The 14,950-nt window shown below is 37.8% G+C and overlaps 1 protein-coding gene across 1 annotated transcript; it reads right to left on the bottom strand.

The window, feature by feature from the left end:
• Positions 1-1,079: 1,079 nt before the first annotated feature.
• LOC105439428 (lymphocyte antigen 6E-like) lies at positions 1,080-6,705 on the bottom strand. Its single transcript, XM_030988999.1, has 3 exons — positions 6,632-6,705; positions 3,274-3,395; positions 1,080-2,194 (listed from the first exon to the last, which is right to left on the bottom strand). Exons 1-3 carry the CDS (start codon positions 6,675-6,677, stop codon positions 2,012-2,014), a joined length of 351 nt encoding a protein of 116 aa, XP_030844859.1. The 5' UTR covers positions 6,678-6,705; the 3' UTR covers positions 1,080-2,011.
• Between the last annotated feature and the right edge of the window lie 8,245 nt (positions 6,706-14,950).

The raw sequence follows: 14,950 nt of genomic DNA, 5'->3' as shown, positions 1-14,950 counted from the left end.
ATTATATTCCTATTCAGATCCGCGGTCAATAAGATTTTAAATGTTTGAATGTTCATATAAACATTATACCACAATTGTTTTCATAAATCGGATCTTAGTCGTATCGTGTAGTGTGTAGCTGTCATTAGATAGACCGAAAACATGATGAAAACAATATAGCACCCAGTGCATTTTTTCATCTATTTTAAATGACTAAGATTAAACACAAATATTGTGGACTTATAGTAGAACTATATGTCTACCTCGTATTTTTACTCTATAGTTATGAAATAAAAGGAGTCCATATTTAACACAATTTAAGAAACAAAAGAAAATATATATTATTAATTAGTTTAAACTCTCTGGTGCTTCAAGGATACGAATTGGGTTTTTCTAGATGTTATCACAAAAAAGACGTTTATAATAATCCAAATTTTGATTATGCTTTTTCTTTGAGGTAAATAATTATGTTATTTTGACAATTTTTTTTAAATTTTAGCGAGGACGTACATTTTTTTTTGTTCAATTAGCTCAAAATCATATTTTAGAATTGTTGAATAAAATTATCATTTTTTAAACGATGCACAATTGCAAGTACCTCCTTGGAATCAACTCAAGAGCAACATTATTTAATCACATTTCCTTACATCTCCCATCGTTGAATTACTATATTTCTTTTCCAGAAATTATCAAGAGAATCTATGCCAACGTTTTGGGGCTCGACTTCCCCTTTAAGTGAAAGAAGAAAAGTGAAGGCACTTTAGGAATGTCAATTATTAAAGACTAAATAGTATGCAGATGTATACAATTAATTTTCTAAGAGTATGGGTGGTATTCTCATAAGTTAAGCCGGGACTAAGTCCAGACTAAGCAACAATTTTAGTTCACACTTCTATGGAATGCTAGGTTTCATCTTCCTCCTTCAATATTCATGACAAAGATAATCTACCAAAGACTTTGTTGAAATTCAGTTCATACTCATATGATCTTTTTCTTCCCATTTCATTGCAAAATTATTTTTTTGGACACTTTTCATTGAAGGATTAAAATAATCTGTTCAGGGTAGATTAGTTCACAACAGGCACTCCATAAAAGTGTGAACTAACTAAGCACGTGCTAACTTAGTACGCGCTACCGGAATACCACCCATTGACATTATTTACTAGCACTTATTCTGCATATTAAGAGTATAACTAATCTACTGCTATACATTTTTTATTTCATTTTTAATGACTTTCTTCTAGGTGAACTTTCAGCCTCAGCCTTAACATAAAACAAAGCGGAACAAAGTGAAAAGGAATAGAAACCGAATAAGAGATAAATGCTATGCATAAAAAAAAATGTCATAAAACACACGATTATAAAAAGTTCACGATCGCAAAGACTTAAAAGAAATTATCTCAAAAGCATTATTTAGTAATATAAGACGGGTTCTAGAATGTAAGCAATCTGATTCGTTAATTTACGTCACGTGGACGTGTATTAGTTCTTCCCATCGTGCAGAACATCTCCCATCAAAAATTGATAAAACACGCTTTCGCGTAATTTAGGCAAATTTAATCCAGATCTAGATCTAGAACATTCTATACCAAGATCTAGTAAAATCTAAATATAATATCTATCTATACCCTAGATCTATACTATATTGTTAGAAAGTATTGCCGACCTGTCTTATAAAACAAATAATGCACTGTTTCGCTCGTGTGTTAGCGCAGTTACAGTTCACTCAGTTTAGTCAGTGCGTTTTCACCTAATTGCACTGACTAAACTTCGTGCACTGGCTTTGCGGTGCGCTAACACACTCGCAACAGTGCATTATTTGTATACCAGTACATGCTAAATGCTAAATGATAAGGCTATTTACATTGCTTTTGTAAACTTTCTCATAAGTCTTTATGATCGTCTAAAACACACTTTTGAGAGAAAGACCGAGAATTTGTATCTTTTCACCACACTTCTGCGTATACAGTGCATACATATTGCTCTGTATATTTTTCCTATGACCCCGGTCACGTGATGTATACTCTGCAGCCTATTGTCTGGCGAGGATGAAGGCGGCCAGCATGGCCACGCCCATAGCAACGAAGCTGGTTGTCACGGTAGTGCCTCCATTGCAGAGGTTGGTGTTGCAGCAGTAGGTACAGACACCGAATAGACAACCCTCAATACAGACATGCTCACATGAACGTCTTACTGTTGATCCAGAAACTATTTTCTAAATGATAACAATTATAAAAAAAAAAACAGTAGTAGTGATGGATGTAGTGATATAATGCGGAGAAGGAAAATAAAGTAATGATACTTTTACCGCTCCTACTACTACTACTACTACTACTACTACTACTACTGCTTATAATTATAATACTACTGATAATGATAGCTATAATAAGAATATTATAATAGTTATGTTAACTAATAGATTAATCACACTAATGATAAACATAACACAAGTAATAAAACTATTCCTTTTTTCATGAATTTTATCCGTATTTAGGAAAATAATATTGATTATAATATGATAATGAATTGAAATATGGTATAATCAAAATGCTAAATTTGGTTTATATTATTGCATTGTTTCACAATTTGTATAATAATAATAACAAATGGTGCTTTTATATATAATTTTTCTTTTACCTTTTGCACTAGTAAAACGTGAGCAATTAATTTCAAATTAATCTCCTGTTTTATAAGTTATAATATAAGTTATAAGTTATAATAATATCTAATGATTATCATTGTAATGATTATAATAATACTACTAATAATAAATAACATAAGAAATATTAACGATGACAAAAATGAGGAAAATAATATTGATAATTACAATAATTAAAATAACCAAAAAAGTTGCCATGAAAATTTGAACAAAACATCTGTGCTTCTTCTAAGTCATATTTCGAGTATAGGAGCATTTGAAGATTATTCCTGTTTTAGGGGGCATCTTCTTCAAAGATATTCCTCAACAGTACCATCGCAAAAAATGAAAAAGCTCACGAGTTATATTTCACCTTTACTAGAATACACCCTTCTCCTTCTGGGAGACATTATTCCCGAGATGTTTTCAGTAAATTATTACTCCAAATGAACCAGGAAGCGAAAAATATAAGGAAATAGAGCAAATGATTATCGCCTGGTGTAGGTGAAAGTATAAATCCTTTTTGTGAATGAAGAAAGACAAGAATAAGGAATGGCATTTAATGATGATATTAAAAACGATATCCTTCTTGAAGGATATTTACCGGGGTACATTCCTTTTTCATGAGATTAAACAAATGCAAGTAGATGTCTTACCGAACAATAGCTGATCGGAATAAAAGAATTGGGACAGCTGTTCGATGCGCCTGAAATTAACGGGATGAAAGGATCATTACAAGCCCCGCCTTGACACGAGTAGCAATCAATGGCCCAGGTACCTGTGTTATCAATGAGAATGAAAATATTATACACTACAAAACAGGTTCTAGAAAGTAGGCATTATAATAGGTTAAATGAAAACCTACCAGTCCCCTACCGTTCCAAGACGTTCCCATCAAAAGGTGATAACCTACGGCTAGAAGCGAAGATGCGTGGCTAAGATGCGCGTATATTAGGGACTTTTAGAATGAGTGTACGAGAACACGACGAACGCCGACTGATCATGCGTGTCAACGTACTAATAACTGCCCATGTTTACTATAATTAGAAATCTTTTAGATTGCACTCGACGATATACATGCATGCAGGAAGTAACATTATGAACATCACGGACAAAGAAAGACGACAAAAGATACAGTTCCTCATTCTACCCTCAACAAAAGAGACGTCGTAACGCATGTGCAGTGCCTTAAAAGGACGTCACACGTTGCAGTCAAAGCTGTCAACGTGCAAATCTAAAAGTCCCTATTGATATCTCTGGCGCATACAAAATTAAGACGAGATGAAGTGCAAGAGGTTAAAAATGGCATGCAAAGACCTTCAGAGCGTCGACCGACCGATTTTTAGCCTGCTCGATCGCCGCTGGAATTTAGGCATCGCACAACGATTTTTGGAGAAGTCAAGCAGGCTGTAGAGCCCCAGCTATGCCTGGGCGAAATCGCGAAGCTTTTCCGCGCAGTGTTCCAGCAGTGACCGACCGGTGACCCACCGATTCCCGAGCAGTCTCCCACCGGCCGCCGGCTGATGTTAAAGATATTGCACGGCGGCCGGCCAGTGATCAGCGGGGCTCCAAAATACGCTCGGAGCCTAGCCGTTCGCCGTCCGGGCACCGAACTAATCGAGCGTTCGCCGCCGAGCAATTTATGGAGCTCTCACACTCTGCCGTGTAGGCCTACCGTCCACCTGCCTGGCTATTAAAAGAACAACAGAGTCCAGAACGTTGGGTTTTGAGCGAACTTGTCCCCGGCCGCAAAAAAAAAGTCATAAAATTAATCTTTTCACCGTTTCGTTGCCATCTTCTGACCGTTCTCACCGGGCGCATACCGGGTGTTGAACGTGCTTCTACCGTCTTCACCGCCCAGATTGACTTTTGTTGAAAATTTTGGCCGTTTCCATACCGGGCCCATACCGGGTCTCGAACGTGTGCACCGGGTTTGTAGCAGCCACCTACCAGTCACTTAGCGTCCCCTCACCGCTCGCAGCGTCCTGTGAGCGAGTCCCCGGACTGCTGACGTCATGACACGACTGCCATAAATACCCCGATTTGAACGGCAACGGTCAGTCCGCTCTCCATTTTTCATCACCGTTCTGTAACGGGTTATGAGCGTGTTGTGAACGTGTTCATACAGTGTGACCGTTTTCATAACGTATTCATACCGTCCTCATACCGTTTAACACCGTCCTCTTGCCGCTTACTTGCGGCCGGTGCCAGCCGGACAAAGTTTTGAACATGCCCAAAACTTTCGCCGGGTCCCACCGGGTGTAAATAAGCGCCAACGCCCTATTAACGTGTTGCCCGCTTTGATAACGAACCACCGTGTGCCCTCGCCGTTCTCCACCGTCCGCAGACATTTTCGCGCACGGTGGCACACGGTAGGCCTACACGGCAGAGTGTGAGAGTCACTTTAGGTTAAAAAAAAATCGAAGCCGCTAGGTCAAAGGCTGCCGAACGATTTTGACCTCGCCGCCCTGGACCGACTGATCTACCAGCAGCGACCGGGCGGCGAACGCTCGACAGCCTATGACCTTGCGGCTTCGTTTTTTGACCTAATGCTATGGTCACATTACCCAAAAGTAGCCTGCTCGGCGGCCGAGCGGCGAGTTTTTAATCAATTCTGCCAGGCGGCTGCCCGGCCACCGAGCGGCGGCCGCCCATGCACCGCTCATTTTTAGGGCATCGCTCGGTCGCCGCTGAAGTTTTAGCGCGGAGTTAAAATTTGGGCGGCGCCTACTCACTTTTCACTCGCCGCCCGAAATACGCTCGGTGCCTGGGCGGTCGCCGCCCGGGCACCGACCTAATCGCTGGGCGATGCCTAATTCCAGCAGCGACCGAGCAGGCTACTGATCGGTCGGTCGCTGCTCTGATTTGTGACTTTAGCTTAACTTGCTCAACGGCGAATGTTCGATTAGGTCGGTGCCCGGGCGGCGACCATCCGGGCACCGAGCGTATTTTGAGCGGCGAGTGAAAAGTGAGCAGGCGCAGCCCGAATTTTAAATCCACACTAAAACTCCAGCAGCGATCGCGCGATGCCCTAAAATCAAGCGGGGCCCGGGCGGCCGCCGCTCGGTACCCGGGCAAAATTTGTTTTAAAAAATCGTCGCCCGGCCGGGTAATTTGTTGGGTTGTGACCATAGCTTAGTTTAGGCACATATAACTAGCTCATACACCATTTTGAACCCCCACACCCCATTACCAAAAAACATCGGTGTTTGTTCATACCGATTTTTTTTTTCATGAGAAGGGCGCATTTCTCGCCAACGGATGTTGGTCTCGGCCGGGATTCGAACCCTAAACCAAATGCTTCACAGTTCGTTTGCGTATCCACTATAAGATGCGTTTAAACGTACCATATCATTTGATACACTATACTCCTCACTCGTAAACAACTATTTTCGAAGGAAAGGGAAGCCAAAATACCCTTTCCACTGATTTATGATATCGTTTGCCAGATGATTGTATTTTATAATTTCCGCAAAATGTATCCGTTTAGAGCCAGCAAATGTGACTGACATAAACAAATATTTATAAGGCTAACGGATAAGGTGATTAAGGGAAAGGATCATATATAGTGAATATGGGAAGAGAAGAAGGAATGGAGGGAACGGATTAAGTGAATAAGGGATTGGCATAAGTAATAAAGGTAAAACTGTAAAAGTTAATAAGGACTGAGGGAATTAGCAAAGGGATTAAATGAATACGAAAACGGATGATAAGGGCAGTGATTGAGAAAAGGGATACAGCGAAGTAGGGATGGATTAATTGAGTAAGCAAAGGTATTAACTGAATAAGGATAAAGACATAAACGAAATAAGGAAATGAATTTCGTTAATGAGGGCAGTATTTGAGGGAAAGGATTACGTGAATAAGGGACAGATATCAAATTGAAAAAAGGAGCTGGTTAACTTAATAAAAGCAGTGATTAGGTAAATTAAGGGGGTGCATAAGCGAATACGTCAATAACGGTAGACATCATTTGAATAACGAAAGGCATACATTTAATTAAACGGGCCTTACCTACGACCATTGAGATGAAAAGAGCAGGAACAAAAAAAGACTTCATGACTAACTCGTCTGCCTGAACGAATTCTAAAAGATAACACAAAAAGAAATGAAAAATATTCTATGATGAATACCTAATTTTATTTATTATATCAATTATTTCTTACTAAGACGTACCAAGGGTAGCTTCATTTATCAATATGTCCATTTATATAGAGCATGGATACAACAGGGCAATATTTACAATTAAATTTAAATTATATTTTCATGAATATTTATTTCCTTCACAAAATTCCCTAAAAGCACATGAATTGAAAAGGAAAAGGGCGAAACAAATATGAATACAACTAGTACATTCTTCTTTTTTGTTTTCACATTTTATTTAATACAGTTCTAACTAAATGATATATAATTATCCAAAATTGAATTATTTGTTATATTATTCAATTGTTCCAAGCTGTTTGGAAGTTTAGTGAAAAGTATTCATCTAAGCAGGTACTGGCATAGTACTATTTTTTTCCGAGGGGCGAAGCCTCGAGGAATTGCCTGCCAGTCCCTCCAAAGATATTTATTTTCCGCTATACTTTCGAACTAAATGCTCGGTATATTTGTTTTATAACCCTTCTTTATTACAGGTGGCAAGGTTATGAAGAGTCCATGCAGGGACTCGCTCAGCGGGTTGTCTACGCTTTAGAATTTGACACAAATTTTTGTCAATGAAGAGTGAGCAAACGCAGTAGTGCCTCCAAATACCCCCAAAGGAATCCGTGTACAATTATTGTGCAACGGTTTATTGATGGTACCAAGCTCACAAATTTAAGGATTGAATCTGGTGTCGCCGAAGCCACTGGCCCGTCTCCGTGCAATGGGGATCTTTATTTTAAGCTACACAACCGTAATTGTATCGTGTCCTCTCGCATATATGTAATTATGTATAAATAAATATAGTTGTAAACGCATCATTGGACGGACATTTGGAGTCATAGAGTCAGTCATTAAAGTAGACATTGTCATTATGAGGACAATCTCGTGTCCTCTTGACGTGTGCACGTTTTATTTCTCATAGAAGGCCTATTTTTTAAATATATTTCTGTCTCTATATAGGCCTATATAATTTTACTTAAGGCGTCATTAGAGACGGACTATTGAAGTGAAAAAGGTGAATCATTAGGTAGTCTTTGTCATTAGGAAGACAATAATTATATAGACAAGTTTTATGGTTAGTGTTAGGGTTAGGGTTAGGGGTTAGGGTTGGAACCTGTAACTTACAAGCATAGCTTTTACCATAGGCCTCTCAATGTTTCACTCTTCTTTTGGGGTTTAATGTTTTAATTTATGCATTCAAACAAACTTATATCAGGTACTCTCTTTCTATTTTGTATATGTTTGTTAAAAGAATTCACTTTTATTTGTTCCATTTACTTTGCGAAATCATTGCAAAGTGCTTAAGATATGTTAAATATGAAATAATAAACCGAAATTGAAACTGAAACGTTCTACACCAGCTTCACACGAAATTTATTAAATGTTGCCATGGTAGATTGATTATTGAATAAAATGGCTGTTCATCGCATTGAATCAACTTATTTCGCTTCAGTAGCGATGATTAATCATTTGCATCATCTGAGCAACATTCACGGATCCATGGTTAACACAAATTCGCAGACATCCTAAATAAAACGCGCGTCGTAAGTGAAGTACGCATAACCAGCCCTTCCACATACGCTTGTCAATTTTAATACATGCGTTCAGTGAAATATCGGCGACTTCGCACTAACGACGTTTTCGTGAAACAAGGCCCTGGTTTTCCCCAGTCACACAATCTATTTTGCAACTCTCCCCTGGAATCGGAATAAACCATGCATTATTTATGTATTCAATTTTCATCTCCACTCCCACATGTACCGCTCTTTTGTTCTCGTTCGGTCCATGTATCCCCACTGGAATGGTTTTGTTCAAAATTCATTTCTACAAAAAAGTCCTTCATCTTTCTTTTTGTTTCTTTTTATTTTTATAGGGAGAGAAAAATAAGCTGTGATTGTATATTCTATTAAAGAGACAAAGAGTCACTACATTTTAAAAGAGGGCGTATTGATCATAACGGGCTGTAACTCCTGACGGGTGGCGGAAGAACAACTGATGACCTCCCATATGATGCATGAAACGACTACTACCATTGTCTCCGTTTTCATTAAATTATAATGTATTCATACTTCATATCAAACAGGTGGGAATCCCCACACACCCTGTCTACACTGCCGGATCTACCTACCCTTCTCCTCTGTGTATGTGTATCTGTTTATCTGCATTTATATGTTCCATGAGAGGGTACTATTCGTCTAATGTATCATCTCGTTTAAAGGTACTATGTCCCTTTTGCAGCCAACCTCGAATTCTGTAGAACTTTGCAAGAATTATGAATATGTCATGTATGTCCTAACTGTGAAATTTAAAGGTTAGCAGTGTCCTCATATTCAAATTATGCAAGGAAACCTGTTTACTTGCTAGACTTCACTGTCAGACACTATTGAGTGACTGACTGGCATTTTTTCTTCTTTGGTAATAACATACATGAAAAGAGTTGTAAAGGGTACATGAGCATTTGTCTATATCAATAACCCACTTCTTGTGATGGCCAAGATTAAACTGATTGAATCTTTGCGCAGCATAAAACGTATGACCATTCGGTACAATTATCTGAAAATCAAAACTATTACTTTTGGGCTCTATAGCCCTAAAGTCGATTTGACAACTAATAATCGTTATTTTCCCACTTGAAGACATTTTTTTTGGCCTGCAAATGGGACATAGTACCTTTAAGGCGTGGTGTTAAAAGCGCGCCATATCAAGTAGCTGAATCAGCAGTAATGAAAATTACTACTTTCCTTGTGTAAAAGCAGAACATTAGGTAATTAAAGCATATTTAAATATTTTGACTGAACGTTTGTGCGAACTCATAAATCCTTTTGTTATCATTCACTAATAAGGAAGTTATGATTTGTTTGTTAAGTATGAACAACTATGAAACTTTGAAAATCACTACACAAAGTGGAAATTGAGTTATCAGTTTATGACGTCATTGCCTCACTATTTACCAATTGCTTTATAATTATATTTGTATCCCATTAATGTATGAATGAATGAATGAGTGAGTGAATGAATGAATGAATGAGTGAATGAATGACTAAATAAATAATTGAAATACTTAATGACTGAATAAATAAATAGATGAATGAATGAATAGCTTACTGAATGAATATATGAATGACAGAACAAAGAAAGAAACAAATTTTTAATGAATGAATAAATGAATAAATAAATAAGTAAATAAATGAATCAATTAAAAGGCATTCTACTTCATTTCTACTATGATATTCCTTCCATATGAAATGCATTGATTGAGAAAGCCTACGAGTTGATTTCCATCCTGAAAATAGTCTGGGAGGTTGATGATATTTTACAACATGGCCTTCGGATTTAATATACAATACCACTAAGATACCAGTATTTGTACTGTTACAAGCTATAGCATATAAAACTGTCATACGTCTTTTCACCATGACACATATTCCTATAACACAGATATTAATATAATAGTGTATCCTCACCCAACTTTAATGGAGCCCTGATATTTGTATTCCGGAAACGGAGACTTACTTGAAACTACCTCTAAAAGAAGCCGTGTACAAGTATCATGCAACGGTTTATTGATGATATCACGCTCACAAATTTTTGTGAATACTTTCTTCCTTAATCAAGCGAAGAACAAGCTGATTGCATACAGTATCAATAATAGAAATTAAGTATATGAGAGATGCAAGCGTGTTTCCATGGACGCGCGGATGCGCCCTAGATTGGATTATAGTTTTTCCATCGAGCACCGGCGCATCTATTAATACAGGCAGTGTATGACTGCACTCTAATCGATACATTTAGTACGTAGATGTGGTAAACAACTGATACCTTAATAACCGTGCAATTGTATGTTGATGTCAGTAATGTCAGTGGTTTCACAAACTATATACTATATATATATATATATATATATGTACTCACGTACACTTACACACACAGGCACACGCACGCACACAAACATATATATATATATATAAATCGGGAAAATTCTCCGTCACGGTAATATAGAAATAAAAATTAAAACAGTTGACATAAAAAATATCCCGGAGAGTGTTAAATTCACTATTACCGGTTTTATTTTCTTTCGTCAGATAGTGCATTCAAGATTCCTTAATGATTCGTACTATAGTAATAGTGAACTGAACTCACTAGGATATTTATTTCAACGGTTTTAATGATATATATATATATATATATATATATATTAGTAGAAATATGTACGCCTTCATACGCATACACACGCAAACAAACACACACAGGCACTGGCACATGCATACTCGTTTACATGAGACACAATCGCAAATATATATTCTAAATGAACCCAAGAAAATAACAACTGACTCGTGCTTTCTCTTTCGAAATGTTCAAATATTACATTTGCCTACCAATCCGAACCAGATTTCACTGAGCAAGATTATGGCATTGAAATTGGTCTAAGCTGATTGTTTAAATGTAATTGGGTCCATTTTTCAAAATATACACTGTTTATGTTGAGCTAGATGTTTAACAAACAAACAAAGAACAATTATAATGTATCGAACTGAGCTTAGTATTCATTTAGATCAGGACTTACCAATGAAAATCGAGTTGAATGTGTGGAGATCCGACTTGGATTGAAATTCCTGCCAAAAAGACCTGTTTATCACTGGGGCATCAATCTCACTAATGAAGTGAAAATGGAGATGCATATCATAAATACGCGCACACAAACACGCGCGCACATATAATCTTTAATCGAGTGTGTACGAATACGTGCGGCCAACCCGCGGTCGAGCTCTTTGGTGCGGTCCGCGGATCATTGAAAAAGTAATTATAAAAATAGCTCATAAATGAAATGCGTCCCCCCTAGCAGCGATGAAAAAGGGTAAAAACATTTACCCACAGCTATCACTATTTCCATAATTTGTTTTCATCATTCACAACATAGTGCCTCATTACGTGGTTGATAACAAAAAATCCTCAAATTTCCTCTCATTACATTACATTAACGACATTAACATCACTCGCCGAGTTAATTTCAGTTTGTTATTTCCGCACGCAGACACGTTTGTAATATACAAATGTTGTGAATCGAGAAATTTGTTTAAAATGCCATACTTGTCTTGAAACTTACAACCCAATTCTCCCGCCATTGAATTTTGTCATTAATCTTAATCATAAACTGGATAGTCCATTTCCCTTTACGTCGCGTTCAATTGGATGACCGGTGAAGTGACCGGACTGCCTCGTCAGCAAGAGTTATTTTGAAACCAACCATTCTCAAAGAAAAAGCTGTGCTCCTTAGTTTCATCTTCTCCCGAACAATTCCAGAAAAGTGCAAACCGTTTTGAGATGGGGAATTTGTGAAAGAGTGCATGTTGGCATGCGCTGAGGAACTATGTCCGAAGGAAAAACAAAAGATTGAAGGTGTCAGTTTGTCCCGCCAAACAGTCACCCGTAGGATCGTTGGTATGGGCGACGACAGTGAGGAACAACTCCGAAATGCAGGCACGTAGCCACGGGGGGGGGGGGGGGGCACGTGCCCCCTACAATATCCAAGATCGGTTGAACTTTTTTAGACCCCTTTTTTTTATCTCGATCCACTTGGATTTGACGTTGGTGCTGCAACTACGTCCATAAAAATTGAACTGCTATCTCTCCAGAGTGATCCACTAATCAAGGCAGACTTCCAGTGCCAGGTCAGGAACAGGGATTTACTTCTATTCACAATCTAGGAAGGTAAAATATGGCGTACCCCAAGGCTCAGTCCTGGGCCCCTTATTGTTCTTGATTTATATTAATGATATTATAAACTCATCCCAGTTGTTTACTTATTCACTTTTTGCTGATGATACTTGCTTGCTCTCTCACCACAAAGACATGCATAATCTGATTTTGTCTGCAAATAATGAAGTTCACAATATATTTAAGTGGTTTTGTTGCAACAAACTTTTGTTAAATGCTAGTAAGACTCAATATGTTGTTTTTAGATCAAGGGGCAAAAGAATCCCAGATAATATTGACCCCCTGACAATAGGTGGTCATCTGATCAACCGGAGTCAAAATGTAAGGTTTCTTGGAGTTACAGTTGATGATCATTTAACTTGGAAAGATCACCTCAGCAATGTTTGTACCAAGGTCTCGAGGAGTGTTGGTGTGATTTTTAAGTTACGCTTTTTTTTACCAGAGCAAACTTTAGTAACTCTTTATAATGCTATCATTATGCCTCACTTAACTTATTGTAATGTTGCATGGGGAAATACGTATAGGAGCCATATAAACAAGTTAATAGTCCTTCAGAAGAAAGCTATCAGGCTCATTACAAATTACAGAAGTCCAAGTAATCCTTTATTTGTGCAACTTCAGATGTTGCCTCTTGATGAATTAGTCTCCATGAATTGTTTGATATTCATGTACAAATCTCAATCTGCTCAAAATAATTCATTTTTAAAAGATGCGTTTATTGTTAATTCGACTGTCCATTCGTACAACACACGTCAGAGAAATCTTATCCATCAGCCGTTTGCGAGAACACAAACTGCTTCGAACTCTTTTGTAATTAATTGTATCAAAGAATGGAATAAGTTGCCACAAAACATCAGATCCAGTCCAACACTACCTATGTTTAAACATACATGTCGAGAATATCTTTTTGAGAGATTACAAAATATGTTAAAGTAAATCCTGGAAAGCCATGTGTGTATGTGTGTATGTGGGTGTGTCTGTGTGTGTGCGTGGGTGTGTATGTGTATGTGTGTTATCTTTTTTTCTGTTCCCATATTTACTCATTAGTTATCATTGTAAATATGTTTTTTGTCATCGGTTATTCTAAATACTGTTATTTTGTTTTTGTTTATGTACCTTTTAAGGGGCCCCTTATCACAAGCTCTGCTTCTCCGGGGTCCCTAACCTATCATGTTTTTTTATTTCTTTTGTGTCAATTGATTGTAAAATGTTGTGTTTGATTGGTTTGAATAAACTTGAACTTGAACTTGAACTTGAACTATTCTACCGTGAACTTCCAAGAGAACAATTCCCGAACATTCGAAGACACGCCAAGAGAATATTCTCAGTATTTGGAAGCACATATCTCTGTGAACAAACATTTTCTCTCATGAAACTTACTAAATCAAAACTTTGATCAAGGTTAACTGACGAACACCTTGAAGCATCTCTTCTGAAGCCTGAAACTTGTCCATCAAATGCAGCCCCAGAAATATCACTAGAAAAGTAACCCTGATTTGTTTGCAAAATTGTGTGGGGGAGACTACCTACGGTCCGCTAAGATATGCCAATCGTTAGCTGTGGCCCCCAAGCTTTAAAAGGTTGGCCATCTGGGATAAACGAAAGACGTTTAAATATACATTGTAGACAGAAAGCTGCACGCGCGAAATCCTTTGAAGACGAAATAAGAACCCTAGGCGGCATTCCGATTGGATAAGAGCGTCATGAATATGTATTTTATCGATAGTATCGTTACAGAAATGTGTAAATTTGTTTGACCTCATTTCGTCACTTTAATAATGCAGTTTTATAAACGACGGTACTTGTACAAAGTGAGACAGTTTAGTTCACGGAAAATGGGTGAGTATGGAAAAATTATGATCAGATTAAGTGAATTTAGTCATTTATTTAGAAAAGTTGTATTAGTCTTCGTGATCTATGGTAATTTGTTTACACTTTGAGAAGGTTTACAAGTTTACAAGTACAAAAGATATCTTGAAGTTGCACTTTGATTTTCATCGTCATGAAGTAGTTTGCCTGTGGTCTGTCGTCTGGTCATCCTGCTACTCCAGCTAGGTACCCCGGGCTTTCGGCAGGGCCAGCCCCTGAAATAATCATCATCAATTTATAATGTGAATTACTTGCATGAATTTTATGAGGATCTGAGATTACAGTCACTTCACGCACGCGCGTGCGCCCGCGCCCCACCGTTGGTATGCACTTGTATTGTGCAGCGGTTTGCCGTAAAACCTGTGAGAAAGTGCATGCAATATACTAATGTCTTCGTTTTTAAGAAAAATACTTCAAAAAATATAAGAAAAATGACACAAAACACGTAAAAAAGATAACGACTTTTAAATCATGACAGCTACTTTAACAATTGTTGGAGATTTCGTTTTTTGGGTATGTTAAATAACTTATAGTAGGGCTTCTGCATTCAAGTGCTATGTTAAGTTGTTTTATAATGCCAATGTTGTCTCCTGTAGTGACGTTATA

This window comes from Strongylocentrotus purpuratus, unplaced genomic scaffold (assembly GCF_000002235.5).
Source record: "Strongylocentrotus purpuratus isolate Spur 01 unplaced genomic scaffold, Spur_5.0 spur5_scaffold_18, whole genome shotgun sequence".
In the NCBI taxonomy this organism is placed as follows: Eukaryota; Metazoa; Echinodermata; class Echinoidea; order Camarodonta; family Strongylocentrotidae; genus Strongylocentrotus; species Strongylocentrotus purpuratus.
Note: the sequence above shows the minus strand (reverse complement) of the source record. Positions and strands in the feature narration are given on the sequence as shown.